At 48.0% G+C, this 20,173-nt stretch overlaps 1 protein-coding gene across 3 annotated transcripts in view; it reads right to left on the reverse strand.

Annotated features, from left to right (window-relative positions):
- The window catches only part of HDAC4 (histone deacetylase 4), a 178,109-nt gene that overhangs the window by 141,163 nt on the left and 16,773 nt on the right, over positions 1–20,173 (reverse strand). For 2 of the 3 annotated variants that reach the window (XM_058840651.1, XM_058840652.1), the window contains exon 2: positions 10,628–10,722. Coding sequence is in view for 1 of the 3 variants with exons in the window: in XM_058840650.1 (XP_058696633.1) it covers positions 10,473–10,494 (22 nt within the window). In the remaining 2 variants the exon portion in view is untranslated. Of the gene's footprint in view, positions 1–10,472; positions 10,723–20,173 lie in introns of all 3 variants that reach the window. The other variant, XM_058840650.1, reaches the window with a different exon arrangement.

The following is a 20,173-nucleotide window of genomic DNA, read 5'->3' on the forward strand; positions in this document are numbered from 1 at the left end:
TTCTGCCTTTTCCAAAATCTTTGAAAGCTGTCGGTGAGACAGGTTGTCTTTGCCAACACTACCTACTGCTTCTTAGTGCAAAATAAAAACAGTTCAAGATTTTGGGGGCAAAAAACCCACTGATGTTCAGAAGAAATAGCCCCACAGTTGTTTCCTGCAAGAGGAAAAAGGAGTTTCTAGCGAGACAGAACTCATCTCCCAGCACGAGTGTGTCTCATACCTCTGCCTGCTCAAGCCACAAATGTTTATGTGCCTAAACCAACTACTGCATCATTATTTCTGAATAAAAACAAGCTCCTTCTGCAGAGCTCTCTGGCTTCAGGAGCCTGAAAAGCCAAACAAGACACCACAAGCACACGCCTTTATCCCAGCTCACCTTCCCCGGGAGGGAGGGCTCATCCCACGGCAGAGCCAGGCTGCTGTGACTACAGAATCCAGCTCTGGGGACTGGTGGCTCCTGAAGGGACTCTCCTGCCTGCCCCTCCTGAAGAAAGCAGCCCCAACCGTGAAATACAAACTGAAATAGGAAGGAAATAATTCATTTTAGAGTCCACATGCTTTTTTTTAACACTTCCAGGGATGGTGACTCCACCACTGCACTGAGCAGCCCGTCCCAGTGCTTTACAAGAAAAAAATTTTACCTGAGGCACAAAGGAAGTCACAGACCCCTCAGTGTGGGATGGGCATCCCAGAGAGCTCCCAGAACCAACAACCACCCCACACCCCAGCCTGATCAGTGTGGACAGAGGATCTCCAGCTCTCCAGCACCCAGGTCCTGGTGAGAAGGAAAAGCCAAGCACACCCCGAGCTGCCACAGCTCCACTCAGCAAACTGAAGGTCTGTCCACCCCAGCATCACTCACTGCCCACAGCACGCCCCGTGACGCTCTGCTCAGAGGCACGGCAGACACCTGGGCCAGTGAGAGGGTGTGTGCGTGGGATCAGCAGGCTCCAAGAGCCTGACCCAACCCCAGGCTGTGGAAAAGCCCAGCCCAGCATGGCCCCACGGAATAAACTCTGGCCAGTTCAGACTGGAGGAGCCTGTACAGACACACAGCCACATCAGGGGAGCGGGAGCTGCAGAGCCAAAACACGACCCTGGCATCAACAGCAGGGAAGAGAAAAGCAGCAAAAGGCCCCGCAGCCTGCACCCCAACACAGGCACAGGCAGGCAGCTGCCAGAAAGCCCCGGTGACACAAGCACCGCTGCCTTTTCCCACAGCCTCAACCCCTCGCGGCTCCTCCAGCAGCGCCCCGCGCATCGCAGACCAAGGGATAAACAAACTGAGCAGGAAAATGTTTTGAAACCTGTGTTTCGCTCTCAGGCCTCCAGCTCCAATGGAGGAAAAGGGCAGGGGGGATATTCTTTGCACACATTCTGAATTTTGGCCAAAACATGTAAATCTGTTAGTGAGTATTAGTTCACAGCTCCAGAGAGGAGAAGGAAGGCCAGAGAACAAGAGGAGAAATCCCAGAAAATACAGAGTTTATCACATCCCCACGTGAGGCTGAGAGTAGACCATGCTTTCCTTTCTGGCAATGCAAGTCACCTTTGAGTGACCCCTCAAAATAGGTGTTCTACCTCTGGAATTTCTTCCAAACCCAAATCACATCAAGGCCTGCCCTTCCAGTGCTGGTCCACTGGCATCCACAGGCTGGTTGTTTTTTTCAGGGGACAGAAGGAATACATGCAGAAGTTTATCATGGAACACTTTGGTTTAGAGCAGCTACAGCTGGTTTCTCAAAACTGGCAAAAATACCTGCCAAGAGTTTCCATCCGCGGGTGGGATATCAAGGAATCTCCTCCCGCCCCTCCACCAGCAGCTTGTGTTTGTATTTAGATGTAGATTAAGAGAATAGTAATTTTTTTAAAAAAACTAAATTTTAGAAGCATTTCTAAATTATTTTTATTCTCCAGTCTGCTCAACTGTTTCATTTAGAGGCAGGGCAGCCACGGGGGCAGCCTTGCCAGCGGGAGGCGGAACGCACTCCAGGAAAGCCCAAGCAAGCAGTTCCATCAGGGCACGCTCCAAGGAGAAACCTCTGGAGAGAACCAGCAGCTTCCATCCCACTCTCTGACTCAGCAGCTGCCAATGGATGCAATGGATGGTCCCAGCCTCTCCAGCAGCTCCCTCAAACTTCCCTGCAAGAATCCCAAGTGCAGAAGGATGACCCACTTTCCAGGTTTCTAACCCCCCCTTCCCCATTTCCAGCAGCATTCAGCACCCGGTTTGCACAACAGTTGTTCCAGCAAATGGCTTTGCAGAAAGTTTCTTTCATCTGATGGCTGGAACATCTAAAGATCAAGTCCCTGTTGCCCAATGATTTGGGTAATCACTCCCAAAACATCACGTTCTTTTGTGCAACTGCTATCCACAGTTTCCCCAACAAAAGCAAACACCAGAACTACCAGTAAAAAAAAAATTAAAAAAAAAAAAGAGCCTGAGCAAGCAGCTTGAAAGGAGCCAAGTGATGGGAGGTGAAGCAGCAAAATGAGGGCTCCAGTCACTGAGCAGAACCCTTGCTCACAGCCACAAACACACTCCTGTTTTCCCAGGAAATCAAGCAGATGCATCCAAAGCCATCATGATCTAAGCTGCAGAACAGTATCTTTAGAAATAGAGTAGAATTCCAGAAGAGGGGTGGGGGGCAGAGGGGCTTGCAAGGCGGGCTGCAGCAGCTCTGACACCCCAGCCATGCACTGCTGGACTTGACCACCCTGCAGCTGCAGAAGTGGCAACCTCTGGCCTACTTGGGGGCATGTTAGAGTCCAACTGTATTTACGCTGACAGAGACAAGCAAAGGCTGTGACGATTTATTGACGCAAGAGCTATTTTGTGCTCCGTGCCAGAAATTAATCAGTGGAGGAGGAGGAATTCTCCTTAAGCACTTTGGTGAGCTGCTAAAAACAACAGGCTGAGGTCTCCCATGACAAGCACCATCAATAAGAGAGGAAACAAAAAAAAAAAAAAAAAATTAAAAGGGCAACTTTCACACAGCAGCTTCCTTAGAAAGACTCAGGAATCAGGCAATGCCTGAGCAGAACCTGCCCTGTATAACTTTCCTTGTGAAAAAGAAAATACATGAGAAGAATAAATCAGAGCTTTCCCAAACCTCTGTCACCACAACCTGCTGCTGTGTTTGTTCAGATCAACCCGTCTCAAGTTTATTTGAGGGAGGTGGAGGTGGTGGTGAAGGTGTAGTGACCCTTCATGTTTGGCTCTACCTGCTGCAATTCCAGATAAAAAGAAGGAAACCAGGGGCAACAGTCCCATCACCTCCTTGAAAGAGCTACTGCACAGAGCTCCACTTTGAAGGGAAAAAGTAAAAAAGAAAAGAATCTTTAATGCAGGCTGAAGGAATAGCATCAGCCCTACCTGCCAAGAAGACATCACGATAAACCTGTCAAGAGTTACGAGCCTGCAGAACAGGCCTTGCACCTGCTGGAAAGGAAAAAAAGGAAGGGAAAAAGCCATCTAATGCCAATCAGATTCTTGCTGCTGGCAGGGAAGAGATGCCAGAGCCCTTCTCCTGGGTTTGGTAAGCTGTGAGGATCACATGCTTTCCCCTGGCAGAGGTTCTGTGAGACCACTGGCACCTTAGTTAGAATAAAGCAAGTTCTGGGAAGTTTCAGAGATTTTTCCTGAAGCGACAGATGTCAAGAATTCAGTACTTGGATGGACTCGTGGAGTTTGGTGTACAGTGTTTTTTACTGTTTTGGATGATTTTACGACCAAGGAAGAGAGGTTTGGTCTAGTTCAAGCTTTTATGTCTTCCCACAGGAGCAGCTCAAGCATTTTCTAGATCAGGAGTGAAAAAAACATTTAAAACTGTTTCTCTTTATAGGCAGCATAAAATAAAGGTCACAGCTAACAGAGGGGGTTAAGCCCGTTTGAGTAGAAAGTGCAAGTTTTGAATGCTGAAACAGAGGAGCAAAATATAATTCTCAATGGATTATTTTAACATCATCAAGCTTTAAGGGTTTCCTGCCCAAAGAACTGTCAATTGATCAGAGCTGCCAAAGCCACCTTTCCAGCAGCAGACAAAAAACACACCTGCCCTCATATCTCTGAGCAAAAAACCCATCCGAGGGAGCGTTTCCCACCTCCCAGCTGCTCCCAATTTCGCGGCCGCACGGCCGAACACCCGCATTGATCCGGGGCTATCGACCACGGGCTGAAACAAAAAGTCATCACACGGGAGTTCATGGACAGCAGCAGCTGGTAAAGAAAAACTCAAAATCTGCAGCACAGTGAGCATGGAGTCACGAGGGGCACGCAGAGCCACGGGAGCACGCAGAGCCCATGGCCCCTTGCTCTGTGTTTTTGATCCCGGTGGGGGCACAGAGCCTCAGCAGCTGCCTTGGAGTTCAAAACAGGTACCTGAGGCCAAGGCTGGCAGTTCAAAGCTCCCAAATCAGACCTCGCTCCCATCACCATTTGCCCCATAAAGCTATTTATGTGGTTTGGCAGCACAACGGCTACAAACAGCACGAGTGCACAGGTTCCAGAATAGCAAAAGGGTCAGGATTGATTTTTTTTTTATTTTTATTAAAAAAAAAAAAACAACAAGTGATTTCTTTGAATGTGGCTGCAATTTCTCCAACACACTGATCCCAGCTCTCCCACAGAGCACAAAGGGTTTCCAGCAGTCTCCTCCACTGCAAGCAACTCTGCATTGGTTGGAAGTTTCTCCTGGAGGAGAGGCACTCCGCTCATTCACAGGCAAGTCAGCAAAAGTTGTTTTTCAGTGCTGGGATTGTTCAAACAAAAATGACAAAAAAGAAAACCCCAAAAAAAACAACAAACAAAGGAAATATTTACTCTATCAGCCCTCCCAAAAATCCACCTCACACATGAGCAGAGATTGAAAGAGGGTGTATTTAATGGCTGTTGGCACAATCCTACCTGTGCTTCCCCCCTTCCCCAGGGATCCACAGGCAGCTGTGGTCAGGCTTCTGTCTCCCCGGGCTGACCTTGCCCAGCCATCCTGGCAGAACCTCCTCACACTTGGCAACCCAAGCTTTCAAAACATTTATTGCTACATCAAAGTGGATCAGGGCAGCTACAAATACGGGGAAGGTTAAAAGCCTGGCCTGTGGATTACCTGGCAAAACCTGTGATGCCAGGGTTCAAAGCAGGACCAGCAATGCCCCACTGAATCCCAAACACACTCAGAGGCTCCTGGAAACTCCCACAAGCACTGCTGCCATCAGGGGTGGCTTCCAGCTGAAACAGGAGGGTCTCAGAAAAGCCCAGCTGGGGTTACTCCCATGTGGAATTCACCTTACAGTAGGTATGAAGTTTAGTATCAGGCTCACCCTTCTGAGAGGCTAGAAATCTGCTTCAAAAATCACTTGAGCAAATCAGTCCATCAAGCCAAAGGGTGACAGCAATTCCCAGGGAGAACCCCAAGAGCTGCTGAGCACCTCAAAGCAAACCAGGGCATTGCAGCTAAAATTTCCCCAGTAACGGATGAAACAACAAGATTTTGGGTTTGGTTACAGAAACAAAACCTTTAAAAGACCTGCTGATGTGTTAGTTTTAGTTGTCTTAGTGGAAGAATAATTGTGTGCCCCATTTCTCAGTGGTTTGACCACTCCACCTGGCACCTCAAACCGTGCAGGTGTCAAGGCCTTTCCTGCTTAATGGCCTGAACAGAAATAATAAAATAAACACATAAATAAAAATGGTGGGGAAGGTGGGGAGGGGAAGTTCCTGGTACCTTGCAAGCTATGGGGAGAAAGGGACTGGCAAAGCCTTTAGTGATGGATGGAAGAATTACCAATTCCACAATTGTTCATTCTCCAGCCAGGCACCTGCTACTCCACACTTACTCACTCTTCGCTATCCTCTGACTGTAAAGGCACTTTCTGCAGATGTCAGAGGATGAAAAAAATGTACTAAACACTACACTAAAAGAAGAAATGTCATTGCCATTGTTTATCCACTCATTGGGTAACAAAATGAATTTGGGGAAGCATGAGACACAGGGAAAACTGGGGTTGACCAAAAGTGAGTAACAAAAATGTAGTAACCTCTTGGAAAAAGATTTGTCTCCTTTCCAAGTGAGACACAACATCCCAAGGACTATCTCAAACATTATTACAGAATCACTCAACCTTAAAAGTACTACTTTTTAAAAACCTTTTCCTACCCTGTACTTCACTCAAAATAATCCAGAGTTCTCTGCCTCTCATCACAAGTACCTGCTTCTCATCTTTGCACTGCAGGAAACATCACAGGCTAAAAATCTTACTTTAGAAACAGGCTTTTAAAGAATTCCTAAGTGCAAGAACTGCATTTAAAGAAAAAGCAGAAATGAGAGGAACATACTTGGCAGGGACACTGACCTAGCAGGAACTTCAGCTTGAACCCCAAGTTGAAGCACAAAACAATTCTTCTCTTTTGAGGGTACAATCAAACCCTTGCACAGAAAGTCCCAACTATTTGATGCTTCAGAAAGTGAAAACTTCACAGGTTTAGTGGGAGCAGACATAAAACTTTCAAGGACCTCAAAATGACACTGCTCCTAGAGGAAATCCAGGACAGGCTCAGCTCCCACATAGGTAAGGACAGGAAAGTAGGTGGAAAAGGCCTTCTGTTGTGGGCTGGAGAAAGAAAAGCGAGTGGAGGTATGGCCAGTTCCATCTGCTGGAGTTTTCAGCTCTTCGGAGTTTACACCACAGCCAACCCCAAAGTCCCCCCACAAAACTGAGGGACCAGGCTCCTCAGGGAAACAGCTTCTGAATTCCCAGTCTAGAATAACCCAGTAAAACCAGAGCACCAGAGTGGTAAGGGGAAGCAGGGCTCTCTGGTAGTGTTCCAGGCTGGGTTGGACAGGGCTTGGAACAACCTGGGACAGTGGAAGGTGTTCCTGCCCATGCATGGAGTGGCCTTTAAGGCCCCTTCCCACCCAAACCATTCCATGACTCTGTGATACACCATGCCCAGATGTTCTTCCACAACCACCAAGTACCCGTCACAGCCCAGCCCTGCTAGAGGAGGCCTGGAGTTTCCCCCCATAGTCCTTGTGTTTATTTGAAATTATGCTCTTGCCCCCAGATAACTTCCCCAGACAGCCTCACTGCTGCCAGAAAGTAGGTCAGTGTCATTTAAAGCCGCCTTGAAACGCATCTCCACAGAAACTTCTTAATCTTTAAAAAGAGAACGCATCAAATATTTATCGGGTGGTGCAAAACGTTGGGAGATGCTCACGGGGAGAGCTCTTCTGTGTGTGTGTGCTGCATGAAATGGCTTTCCATGCCTCGCTGAGCCATGGAGCAGGGCAGGAGAGTGGCTGGGTGCAGATAAAGCCCCGTATAAAAGTCCTTATCTGCCCAGCAAATCGCTGTACGTGACTCCCCGACTCGTTCTCCCGGTGCCATGTGATCCCAGAGCTCTCTGCTTCCTCCAGGAGCTCCTCTCAGCCCTGATGATCCCTTGCTGCAGATTTTTCCCTGTCAGCCAGGCAGCTCATTCTGAAAACTTCAATATTCCTAATTATCAAACATTCAGCACTGCAAGATGTAGCTGAAATTTGCATCTCTGCAAGAGTGGCTCTGAAGAAAGGATGGAGCATTTGCATTCAGACTGGTTAATTCCTGCAAGATAACATTTCATAAACAAAATGCTTCATTGAACATGGAGATTTTTCAGCTTTTACAAAGGAACGTGAACTTTAAACAAATACAAATCAGTTGAGTGATTAACTTTAAGTGTTTTGGTTTTTTAAAACTAATCTTTATGTATAACTAGTATCAGCAGAACAATCTTTACTGATTAAAGAAGCAAACGATAGTGAAACTCAAGCCACTGAGAATTAAGGGGGGAGATAGAAGGCAACTGCAAGGAATCATTTAAGGTCAATACGAGAGGGAAAAAAACCCTAAAACATCTTAAAAAAACTATTAGAAAAACCCCACACCTACTCACAACCCAGTCAGCCTGGGTAAGAAGAGCACCATGGGTTATGTAAGGCAAGTTTAAATTGTGGCCAACACGAACAGGTTAAGGAGTGAAACTAAACATGCTTTCCCCCGCCCCCCCCAAGCTTTGTCATAATCCTAAATGTTATCTTAATTAGCCTAATTTTCTTAATTATACTTTGAACCAACTTGAGCCTTTGCAGCACAGTTTCAGCGTGGTTTTTTTCCAGCTTTGTTCCAGAGCTGGAAGAGGCGGCGACTCCTCTGCCAAAAGCCAAAGGCCACGTGATGCCTCCCAGGGAGTTTTCTCCCACCTGGGTATTCTCTTCTCCAAAAGCCATTTCTTTCTCCCTAAGGAACCTTACTCCAAAACACAGCAAAAGAAGAGGCAATGATGGGGGGAGAAGCCCCACTTTTCTTAGCCAACGTAAATCCTCTCCGTGTTTCTCCACTTTGATCGGTGAAAAGCCCTCAGTGCCCAACACTGCTCACAAAAGCTTTGCAGAGTGAAATGAAAAATCAAAAAAGCACAGAAAACAAAAAAAAAAACCCAACCCAAACCACTTCCATTCATCTACGCCGCAACAATTTCATGGCACGGCTCCTAAAACATCCCATTAGGGCTTGGAGAAGATTAGAGAAGAAAGCTCGAACCCACTGAAGCAAGGCTTAATAGGCTCTCGAGTTAAGCCAGAGCCTTCCCTTAAACAATGCCCATCATTAGGAATAATTACCTGTAGCTGTATAATCAACATGGCTATGATAACTGACATGAGAAGTCCAGATGTCATCTTTGGCAAGGCTTGAGAAATATTTCTGCTCCTTATTATGCAACTGACTCTTAAAAGAGAAACGAGCAAACGAGAAAGAACACCGAGAGTGAAAAGTCACCACGAAACACTGCAGAATTCCAACCCAACCCTTGGAAGTACAACCAGAGGAAGAACTCAGCACCCAGGAAGGGCACATGGGTATCCAACACTATCCTGCCCAGCTGCCACACCCCTGGATTTTAGTCAGACCACTCTCCTCAGCACCACTCTAGACAGGGTTGTTAGAAAAACAAAGCTCAAGCTGATTTTGGGATCTACGGAAAAGCTCAGCCAAAGCAGCAGAAAGAGGCAGGAGAAACAAGTGTTCAGTGATGGATTATGAAAGGAAGCAAGGCAAACCAGCATCAGGCTTCCACTGTATAACAACCCAACCAGGAAGGACACCACCACTTCCCAAACCTCTGGAGAGCTGCTCCTTAAGCAGCCAAGAAACGCCCACGGCTGCGTTTGGACTGCAGGTGTGTGTTTCAGGTGTCCCACCATCACCATGAGAAAAAAGCAGGCAGGCACAGCTGCCCAGCCTCACTCCTGAGTCATGAAAACACTGAAACAACAATTACCTACTACCTGAAGAACAGAGCTCCTGGAAAACACCAGTTGGCATTTGTGTCTCCAGTAAACACCTAAACTCATACAAACACACTTAAGTTCCTCAGCTTCTCATAGAACATATTTCAAAATCCCACAGACTGCTGCTACATTATGGAAGCAGAGGCTGCTTTTGTTTTTCCGTTCTTTTTGATAATTCTAATGATTTCAGAGCCTCATAAACTCATTTCAGTTATGAGGAGAGGGTCAGGTCTGCCCCTGCTTCCTGTAAACTCCAGCATCCCCATTTACTGCAGGATTTCTTCCCCCACAAACAAGTGGTTCCTTAAACCTTAGGAGCTCTTCCTGGCTTTCAGCACTTCAGCCTTAGGTGTTAACCCCAACCTGATTAAACTGAAGTCACAGAGTAATCTCTCAGAGGCAGAGTGAAATAAGTCCTTCCACGTGCCTTGCTGTTGCTGGATTATTTGCTTCCCAGCAGCCAATTCTGTACCATAAACTGAAACAGCCCAAGCACAATTAAAATTCCCCTTACAAAGCTCTGTCTAACACAAAAGTTGCCCCAAACTCCCTAAAAACAAATGTGTGAGGCACTTTTAAGCTGGAAAGCAGGTAACTGAACAGCTACAGATCCTCCTGACAGACAGAGATGCACAATTTAGTAGTGATGAATCATGCCTCAAATTACAAGAAACATTAGGGATAATCCCCCAGACAGCACTGAGGTGGATCAATTGACTTTTGTTCCAGCAAAACTATTCCTCCCTATTAAAAAGTACTTTAAAAGTCCAAGAGTTTTGTTAAATATCAATAAAGGCACCGGCAGAACCATGCCAGTTCCTTGGAGGTACACTCCATATCGTTAAGGCTCATCAGCACAAATTTAACAAATTAAACATCTGGTTAATGACTCAGAAAATACCAATTTTCACTGATGCAACAATTAGAAACCCAAATTTTGGAACAATCAGAAACCTGAAACAGCCAAACTTCCTCGTAACTCCTGATAACAGCAACAGCACTTTCCACCTTCACACAAAGTCTGAGCGGGAGCAGGAAGGGGAGGGGCTCTGGATGACCATTTCAGCACCATTAAAAGGTGTGTTCATGCAGCACACTGTGTTCTGGGGTGGCTGCTGGGACTCCAAGCAGCCTTGCCCTTACCTGGATGGCTTTGGGAGCTCATTGCTGGCAATGTCTAGTCCTTGGGAGAAGGGACTGGAGACAGATCAGTTCCCACAGGAGTAACAGCAGCTCAAAAGAGCCCCAGTGCTTCACCAATACATAGGAGTGGGATGTGGGGATTAAATCATGGCCACCTTGTAAAATCCAGGGCACAGTGACATGCTGAGTCAGGTGGGAAGTAATCCAAGAGGGTGGCAGAGTGTCTTCCAATGGCTTTTAAAATGGGAACCTGCAATTAAAGAAAAAGATGTCTGCATTAGCAAATAAAGATTAACAGCCATTTAAATTGTACATTATATAACCTATTTATCCCCGAAATTAAACTACAATGCTATTTTAGGCATTAAGGGCTGCAGAGAGTAATTTTCAGAGTTGTAAATGTTACTTTGATTAATAACCATAAAGATGCAGATTAATACTTAACATTATTTAAAAAAAAAAACAACTTTCCAACGACACATTCAAGCCTCAGAAACCTAAAATTCCATCTTAATTCTCATCCTCCAACAGCACCATATGAAGCCACTTCAGTCCAACAGCTTCCATATTTTAAAAGCCATATGTATGAGTGGTAACTGTACTTCACGCATCTGTTCCCCAAAGAAGTCTAAAGAAAAATTCCTCAGTGCCAAGAAGTGGTCTTGGAGCAGGAAGGAAAAAAAACCCACACAATCAATTCCACTCCCACTCTACCCAAGCCTCCAGCAGATTACTAAAACGCAGCTCCATACTGCCCCAGGGGAAAAAAATCCACCGCTCCCAATTATTTTGAAGCTGTGTAGTGGAGGGAGGGAGGGAGGGAGGGAGGGAGGGAGGGAGGGAGGGAGGGAGGGAGGGAGGGAGGGAGGGAGGGAGGGAGGGAGGGAGGGAGGGAGGGAGGGAGGGAGGGAGGGAGGGAGAACAGGGGAGAAATAACCCACAGAGTCAGTAACCCCTGGCCCCTGCCCCCCAGAATATAGAAGTTTAGAAGCAGTAGATAGCCTAGCTTGGAGAAACCCCACCTGAGACCCACCGTGCTGATCTAACCAGCCATCCTTATACCAAAAGAACATGCTCAAGTTCAGTTTTGAGGGGGAGTGGCGGTGTCAGGGGTTTTTTGGCACCATACCAAGTTACATGTAGTATTTCCCATCCTTAGAAGTGTCCAAGGCCAGGTTGGACTGGGCTTGGAACAACCTGGGATAGGGGAAGGTGTCCCTGCCCATGGCAGGGGTTAGAACGGGATGGGCTTTGAGGTTCCTTTCCACCCAAATCATTCTGGGATTCCTGAGCATCCCTGTTTTGCAGGCAGGCTGTCTCAGGGACTCTGCTGTGCCACTAGCACAAGCTCCCAGACTGAAGCCAGCTGTGTCCTTTATGCAGAGTATCCCACAGCCACAGGTGATTCCCCTTCTTTGCACCATCAAACCAGCAGCCCAGCCCTCCTGGGTACCCAGGGGAGCTCCTCTCCTGCCCGGCATCACCCAGCGCTGGGGTGAGATCACCCTGCTGGCAGGAGCCAGCTCCAGCCCAACCCCAGGGATCCAGCTGACTCTGCTCACCCCAAACTGCTGATCCCAAGGAGTGGTGCCCTGCAGCACCACTGGGGCGGGGGATGGCTGCGATGGCAGCTGCGATGGGCACGGCTCCTGCCTTGCACAAGGAGCATCTGTCCACACTGGGGCTGTGCCACGGCATTTCAGGCAGTGCTAGCTATTCCTGGAAGAGCTCTTAGCACACTCGGATTTGAGCGGTCCTTTCCAAGAAGCAAAACCAGGTCTGAGACTTCCAGCACCAGCACAGCTGCTCAGGATGGGCCTTCTAAAGTTACCCCCCTGATATGCAGGAAAATGCCCCAGCAGGCAGACCTGAACACAGTCCCCTCCTTGCTGTGCTTCTCAAAAAGCCCTCTTTAATTGGCTGCTTCTCTGCAGCCCAAGTGTCTCAGCATCACCACTCTCCAAGTTTCTCTCTGCCCATCTTGCATTCTTAGAGACCTGGAACGCATTCCATGTTAAATTTGCGTCAAATTCAAGAGAAAAATCACTTAAATGTCATTTCTAACCCCTGCAGGTCTCTGCCATCCCAAATGCTCAAGATGTTCCCCTCCTATTAATCAGCACATCCTGTTAAACAGAGCTGGGTCAGCTTAGACCAGGCATTAGCAAGATACTAACATAATTTATTTCCATTAAAACCAGCAGGTACTATTGTAGCATAAGCCATCTCAGCTGTAGACAAGAAGGATTTGGAGTGGAGTTACCAGATCTCTGTGTCCTCATTTTCCCAGCACAAAAATGAAAATGTGAGCGTGAACGGTGGAAAGTTTCCCAAAGAAACTGGGCTGAATCAGCAGCACCAACCAAATCCATTCACCAGCACATATATATTCCTACTAACAATCCATTCCTACTTCTGCCCCACCACTGCAAGTGTCTGAGGCCAGGGGCTTGGAGCAGCCTGGGATAATAGGAGGTGTCCCTGCTCATGGCAGGGGGTGGGATGAGATGGACCCTTCCAATCACTCTGTGATTCCGTGATTCTCTCCAGCAGTCATGTCCCAAATTACCTCCCCCAAAACTGTAATTTTCAGGTAGCCCTTGCACTGATCTCCATGCAGACCAGTGTGCTGCTGCCAGGCCTCCACCTGCTACAATTCTGTAAATTTGTCCTCTTGCCACTGTCTCAAGGAAAATACTCCCTAAATTAAAGGAAGCAAAACGCCATCTATCCCTATGCCTCAGATAGCGGGAGGTCTAGAGGGTTTTCCAAGCAAATTATCCCATTTACAAAAAAAAAAAAAAAAATAAAAATTAAAAAGTAAAACAAACCCAAGTTTGTTTAACTCCTGCTCCAGTGCCTCCTGGGACAAGGGCAATCACCTCTGGCCTGAGGAACAGCGAGTCCACGCCGAGCATCATTCCAGAGGCACATTCCCGTCTGGCACGGGCAGGCACTGGCTCAGGGCCACCTGCCCACTGCCACCCCGCACGCAGGAGAAAGCCCAGACTGGCACAGCAAGGTGCACCCCTGGCTCTTGGGGGGCCAGGGGCACCTCAGGCTCCCCTGGGCTCCAGCTGGGAGCAGAGATGGGCACAGAGAGTCAGAGCCTGCCACGAGCCCCAGGATCGCCTGCTGGCCACGGGAGCAGGCCTGGCAGACAGCAAGCAGGGCAACGGGGACCCTGCCAGGTTTGCCAGGGCCACGGGGACTGTGCCAGGCTTGGCACGTCCCTGGGCACAGAGCAAAGGAAGGGCTTGGGAGAGCATCCACGGCCAGGGCAGCGGATGGCACTGCGGGACGTGCCCAGCAGAACTGCAGGCTCAAGCCAGCAGGTTTGTCAAACATTATTTCATCAGGACTGGGATCATCAAGCTTCCTGCCTCACAGGAGAATTTTCAGAGTCTGCTCACTGCTGGATTTTTAAGAATCTCAGGAACAGCACAAGGAACCACTTAAGGCCTGTTTACTTCAGCCAGCTTCTAGCAGGACACATCTGAGAGCACAGGCTCCCTACAACCACGGGGGCTGCTGTATCAGCAGCTGTGTCCTCATCACATCCCTGGGCCAGAGGGTGGCCGTGGTCTGAGAGCGCTGCCACCCCCTTGTCACAGCCCCAGAGGAGCCTCTGTTCCTGCAACACAGGCTGAGGGGCCACAGCCCCTGCCTTTCTCCCTGCTTTGGTGCCTCAGCCAACCGCCAAACCTCACAAGGCGCCTTTCCTGGATTTAAAGTAATTCCAGATCTTCTCTTACCCCAGCAGAAAGCTTTTGTTGTTGTTGTTGTTGTTTTATCTTACAGTTCTGCCACAAGAATGACTTGTTGATAGGAGGCCTGGAGCAGCTCCCCTGCAGAGACAGGCTGAGAGAGCTGGGGCTGACCAGCCTGGAGAAGAGAAGGTTGTGTGGAGGCCTCAAAGCAACATTCCAGTATCTGAAGGGGCTGTGAGGAAGCTGAAGCGGGACTCTGCATCAGGAACTGTGGTGAGGGGACAAGGAATAATGGGTTCACACTGAAAAAGAGTGGGAGTTTAGGTATTAGGAAGAAACGCTGTACTGTGAGGGGGGTGAGACACTGGCACAGGTTGCCTGGGGAGCTTGTGGATGCATCCCTGGCACTGTTCAAGACAGGCTGGATGGGGCTTGGAGAAACCTGCGATAGTGGAAGGTGCAGGGGGGTGGGACAAGATGATCTTTAAGGCCCCTTCCAACCCCTTTATGGTTCTGTGATCCTGTGGCAGTATGAACATTCACCTTCCTCTTCCCAGCCCCTTCCAGCTGTGCCATCACAAGTCCAGATGTGCAGCAGCCACGAAAGACAGTCACCACAGGACTTTATTTAGAGCTGGAACTTTCACAGCTTTAATTGCTCTTCAGCCCCGACAAGAATCTTGGCCTGGGGCTGGGGTTCCAGAGCTGAGTCAGCCAGGTTCCTGGGGACCAGGAGCTCTGATGCCCCGGCTCTCTCTGACTCAGCAGCAGGTCCTTTGGAAGAGCCCTCGCTGGAACAAAGGGATGCTGGAAGGCCTCCCACATCCTGGCTCTCCTCTAGGAGCACCCCAGCACTGTGGGGTTTGCTCTCCAAAAGCCATGGAAACTCCACCCCCAGTTTCCAAAAGGTGCCACTGCCAATTCTTCTGCCTGGCACAGATCGATTACGAGATCATTCCCCCCCCACCCAAAATTATCTTCCTCTCTGCACTTAGAAGCAAACAGCCCTGAGTTTACACAAACACACCAAGCTGAAGGGAGGCACAGCCTCTCTCAGAGCTTTATTGATTAAATCTCTCCTTTGACAACAGATACTGCACTTTAACCAGAGGGGGGGAAAGCTGCCTTTGCTTCTCAGGGTTTGTTTATAAAATACTGCCAATATAGAATCTGTACATGAAAGGAGGAGGGAAGAAGAGGCTTAGGGGTGCCTGGAAACAATTCACCGTGACCACAGGGAGATTTACTGCGTCTTTATTTAGAATGATGGAACGGCTTGGGCTGGAAGGGACCTCAAAGCCCACTTCACTCCAAACCTCTGGCATGGGCATGGACACCTTCCACCAAGCCAGGCTGCTTTACTTAGAGCAGAGCCAGTGTGGAACAGCCTCCTGAGCTTGCCTGCCTTCCAGGGACCACATTTCCCAGCCATCACTTTGCAAGGTGACAAAAAAAGTGGCAGCAGTCCCCAGGACCCCACAGCCCTGTGACAACATCCCTTCGACTCCCGTTTCTCCAGCAGAACACAGCTTCACTGGGTCAGTGCCAGGAGAGCAGGTTTCACAAGTGCTGCCCACTGCCCTGAAGTGCTGCTTTGTCCTATAGCTCCAGCAATACTCAGACCTCTTCCAGGACATGTATTTGCAAGCCTCAAACACCATCAGACACCCTCCTCAAAGAGTTTGGAGTCTGTGAGCAGTTCTCTGTCTCTAAACACACACTGAGAATAGCAGGTGACACTGTAAGATCTACTGTCAGCTTAATGCTCAGATGTGGCCAGAAGAGCAACTGGATTACCACGGAATAGTGACAAAAATATATAAAGAAGTTAATTTGCTGCTGTGTTTGCCCAGTTCCTCCAAAACCACATGTATTTTGTGCTGATCTGGACATTCCCCCTCCTTTTCCAAGTAGGCAGTGTAAGAGTTTCAAAAGGGCATGAGAAACACCCTCAGAGATGTGGTACAAATTCCTGATACAGGTGAAGCAGATTATTATAAACCTGCAGCTGAGACAGAGGTCACTTAAAGATATCACAGTGGGACAGAATCATGATTAACACAGACAAATCACTCATCATTCAGCTATCCACCTATTTCTGTCAGAGCTAGAACTTTTTCCCCTGCTTTTGCTGGATGAGGAGCTGAGCTTCCCAGGAGGAAGGGAAGGGTCCAAACTTGGAAAAAGCACAGTTTGAAGTGTGCTCTCTGCATTACCTGCTTGTCCTTAGCTGCACTGAGAAACTCTGATTTGGGGTGCTGGAAAAAGCAAAAGTTCTCCTGAATTCCAAAAGCAAATGGACGAAATCCTTATGAAAGAGGACAAACACCAAGTTCATGAGGCCAGGAAAACCCATGAGGCAAGTCACTGAGAAGTGTCACTGCATGCCTGTCCTGTTGTGGAAGGCCTCCCAAGGTACATCCTCTTGGATGCTGCTGGAGAACGTGGCAGTCAAGCACTTTTAAAGACCTTAAAAAAAAACCTTAAAATCTCACCTGGACACCAACCTACAGTCACCAAACCAACTCAGTTCTGTGTCATGCCATGCAGGCGTGACTGCCTCATCTCACAAAATATAAATTTTGCTCTGTAAAACTTTCTATATTGCACTGAAATCACATATCAGATTCTTTCCAGTTTCCACACTTGCACTCGGTAAATTAAGGGAAACACTGGCAAGTGAAGTGTTGACACAAAATTCAGGAACCCTCACTGAAGGGGGACAGGGAGCACAAGCAGCATAAGCACTGAAACCTTCACTACAGCTAGAACTGTGTAAGTAAAGAGGAAACCCAGCCTAGTCCAGCTGTTACCAACAGCTCCTCTCCAAGGAAACACCAGGGACATGGTCTGGAAAGGAGGATCCCAACTGACCAGTCCAGCCCTCTTTGCCAGGACATCCCAATTTGCCAAACGCATCCCTTCCCTGAAGCACCAGAGGTGCCTGCTTTGAGATCAAAAGCTCAACACGGTGGTTCAAACACACAGAGCACCTCAGAAACACTGCAGCACTTCAAGGAACGGTGCATTTGTTTAGCAAATGCTGACATTTCCCTGCCAGCCATCACAAGAGGCTCTCACATGACAAACATTGTGCTTCCGCCTCTCCCTGAAACTTCCACCACTCCCCAGCTCACACTTGCCGTGGAGATTTGCTGCTCACACCAAACACTGTCACCTCATGAGAGGCTCTGTGTGAGAGATTCCATCTCTAAGCACGTTTGTCCTGTGTGTTAAATTATAGAGAATGTGTGTTTGTGTGTGCAACAACACCTGCTCTGAACTTCCCCACTTCATCCAGGAGGTGCAGAGCCTTCCTGGACAGCCCCTGGGAGCTGCCTTTGGGAGCAATCCTGCCACTATTCAATAAGCAAGTCCCTGCAATATAAGCAGTGCTACACGTGACTGGACTACGTCAGAAACAAAACCAACAGCCACAAATGGCAGGACACTATTAACTAAGTATGAGCTGCTTTATTAACATGGAACTCATCCACAGCTATGGAGGGTGACATACCTAGGTGGAAATAATTAATCTAATTTTGTGTAACAGAAAGTCTCTACAAAAATAATCAAGGAAAATGCTTTCTACGGTTTCCCATTCTTCTGCTTCTTACTGTCAAGGAACGCTCCACAGCTGATTTCCAGGGCACACAGATTCCCTGAGTAAAGCTGCTTTTCCCAGGCTCTTTTCAGTTGTGTCTCAAAGTCAGGTGCTCAGACTGATCTCTGGTGGCAGTGCTGTACTTCACCTCTGGAAATCCAAGCACTGAGACACCAGCCCAAACTGCAAACATGGTACCTCAGTGGAAGTTTTGCCCATTTCTATGTTAAATTAACACAAAACTGACATTATTGAACTTGCCCCTGGCAGTGTTTTCTTCACTAAGTTTCAAACTGAGGAAATCCCTTGTGGTACCTTGCACAGACACTTTTGCAAATCACCACCCTGACCAGCACTTAGAGCTGCTCTGAAAACCAAAGGTGCCTCCACAACCTGGAAAGAAAAATCTTCTGGTGGACACCCAAAACCACCAAAGTTTTGTGCCCCTTCTCCTTCCTTGCTAGGAATACACAAGAGTATCCACACAACTTCCACAAATTTCACAGCAATACCACTGGGCAGATCTCCCATCAGCTTTCAGACCTCAGCAAGTATTGACATCAAAACCACTGCAGGTATCCCAAACACACAGAGGAGCAAAACCACTCTGGGGACAAGCAAGTGCATGAGGAGTGAACTTAAATCCTCCCAAGCATCACCCAAGACTCTGAACAAAAGATCCCGAGCAAATCTGGAAATACCACCTCGTGTTCACTCTGTGGGAGCTCCAATTTAAAGCGGCCAACAGCTTGGAAATTATTTTTTTTCCAGAGTCTAGCAGGAAGAGCTGCAGATTCAGAAACACAAGCAACTGTTTGAAACCTGGGACCGTGCAAATCCACAGGGATACAGAGTCCTCCTTGACTAGCAAGACTCTGGCAGAGGGTCTGAAAGAGCAGGATGCTTCTGAGCTCGATCCAGTTTCTCAGCAAGAGCAGCAAGAACAAGCAGTCTCACAGATGGATCCGCGTGGGAGGGAGAAAGGATAAAAGTCTGCCTCGGGAGCCTGTTCCAGCTGCTACCGGAGCCTCGCAGGAGTCGGCACAAATTGGGCAAAGCTACCTATAAAAATCTACTGTCTTGGCTTTTTCTGAGGCACTCTTCTTTCCCAATTCCATGATTTTCCTCCATCCTGCTATTCCCACATTTGAAGGAGTCCAAATCAGATAGCTGAAAGTAGTGCTTGAGAAAAGGTGAATGCAGACTGGGAGTTTATCCTGTTTCTTCATCCCTGCCACGCAGATCACCCACACTGCACACTCAGGAGTAGAAAAATCAAAACTCCTTTTAAATGCTTGACTGAGAAGTGATTACAAACAAAATATTCCAGGCTAGGTTGGAACGTGAAGCAGTGAGGGGCAGCCCTGCCCATGGCAGGGGGATGGAACTAGATGGTCCCTTCTGACCTAAACCCTTCTGTAATTCCATAACTCCGTATTATTTTTAGCCAGAATCCCCCCAGTAACATTTTCAGTGCCAGGAAGAGACTGTGTGGCTGGCAGATAGGGAGCTCACCTCACTGGCTGAAAGCAATTCTTTACCTGGAGTTGTTTTTCAGCTCCTCAGGTAGGCAAAGGCAGAGAGAAAAACATTTACCTTTTCTCTTCATGTACTTGAGCTGTTCCAGCCACATCTGAACTTCTTGTTCCTTCTGACAAAGAATCAGAATTACTGGTCACTAGCTGTGCCTAACCCATCTGGTCTCCCAGCATAAAATAGCTGAGTACATGTGTCATCAATCACTGTTAATTACTTCATTAACTTGGAAAAAAAATATTGACTTTTTTTAAAGAACAAACATTGTTTAAGGTCAGCCTAGTTCTTTTTTCTTTTTTTTTTTTTTTAAATTGAATACTATCTGATTACCAAGAGAAAATAATTTGGTCTGAACACTCAAGCAAGCCTGCCACACAACTCATGCAGTTCTTTTGTCTGGTGAGACATTTCCTCAAGTCTTTTTCTGGAAGGGCCAGTCTGATCCAGAAGCTTTGTGCTGCTCTCCAGCGCCCAGTGTTAACCTCGCTGCCATTCCCACCTACTGCCCCCATGGCTTTGGCAGTCCTGACCTTTGGCATTCTCTGGGAAAGAAACATGTCCCAAGGTCTCCACAAACACGTTGCATCACTGTGGAATGGACATTTAGCCCACTGCTGTCACCTGCAAAACAGCGACACAGGCACAGATCCCAGCGGTCTGCGTGTCCTCCTCTGCAGCAGAGCTGCTGCCAGCAAGCTAAAGCAGCCAGGAGCCACACAGTGCCATGCAAAGCTCCCCCTGGACTGTTCCCCTGCTCCAGAGACTGGCTGGGATCACCTCGTGCCCCCAGCATGAGCTCACCTTCCTCCCAGGCAGGGAGGTCCCTCTGCCCACAGGGCCCTGTCCAGCCC

This window comes from Poecile atricapillus, chromosome 5 (genome assembly GCF_030490865.1).
Source record: "Poecile atricapillus isolate bPoeAtr1 chromosome 5, bPoeAtr1.hap1, whole genome shotgun sequence".
Lineage (NCBI taxonomy): Eukaryota > Metazoa > Chordata > Aves > Passeriformes > Paridae > Poecile > Poecile atricapillus.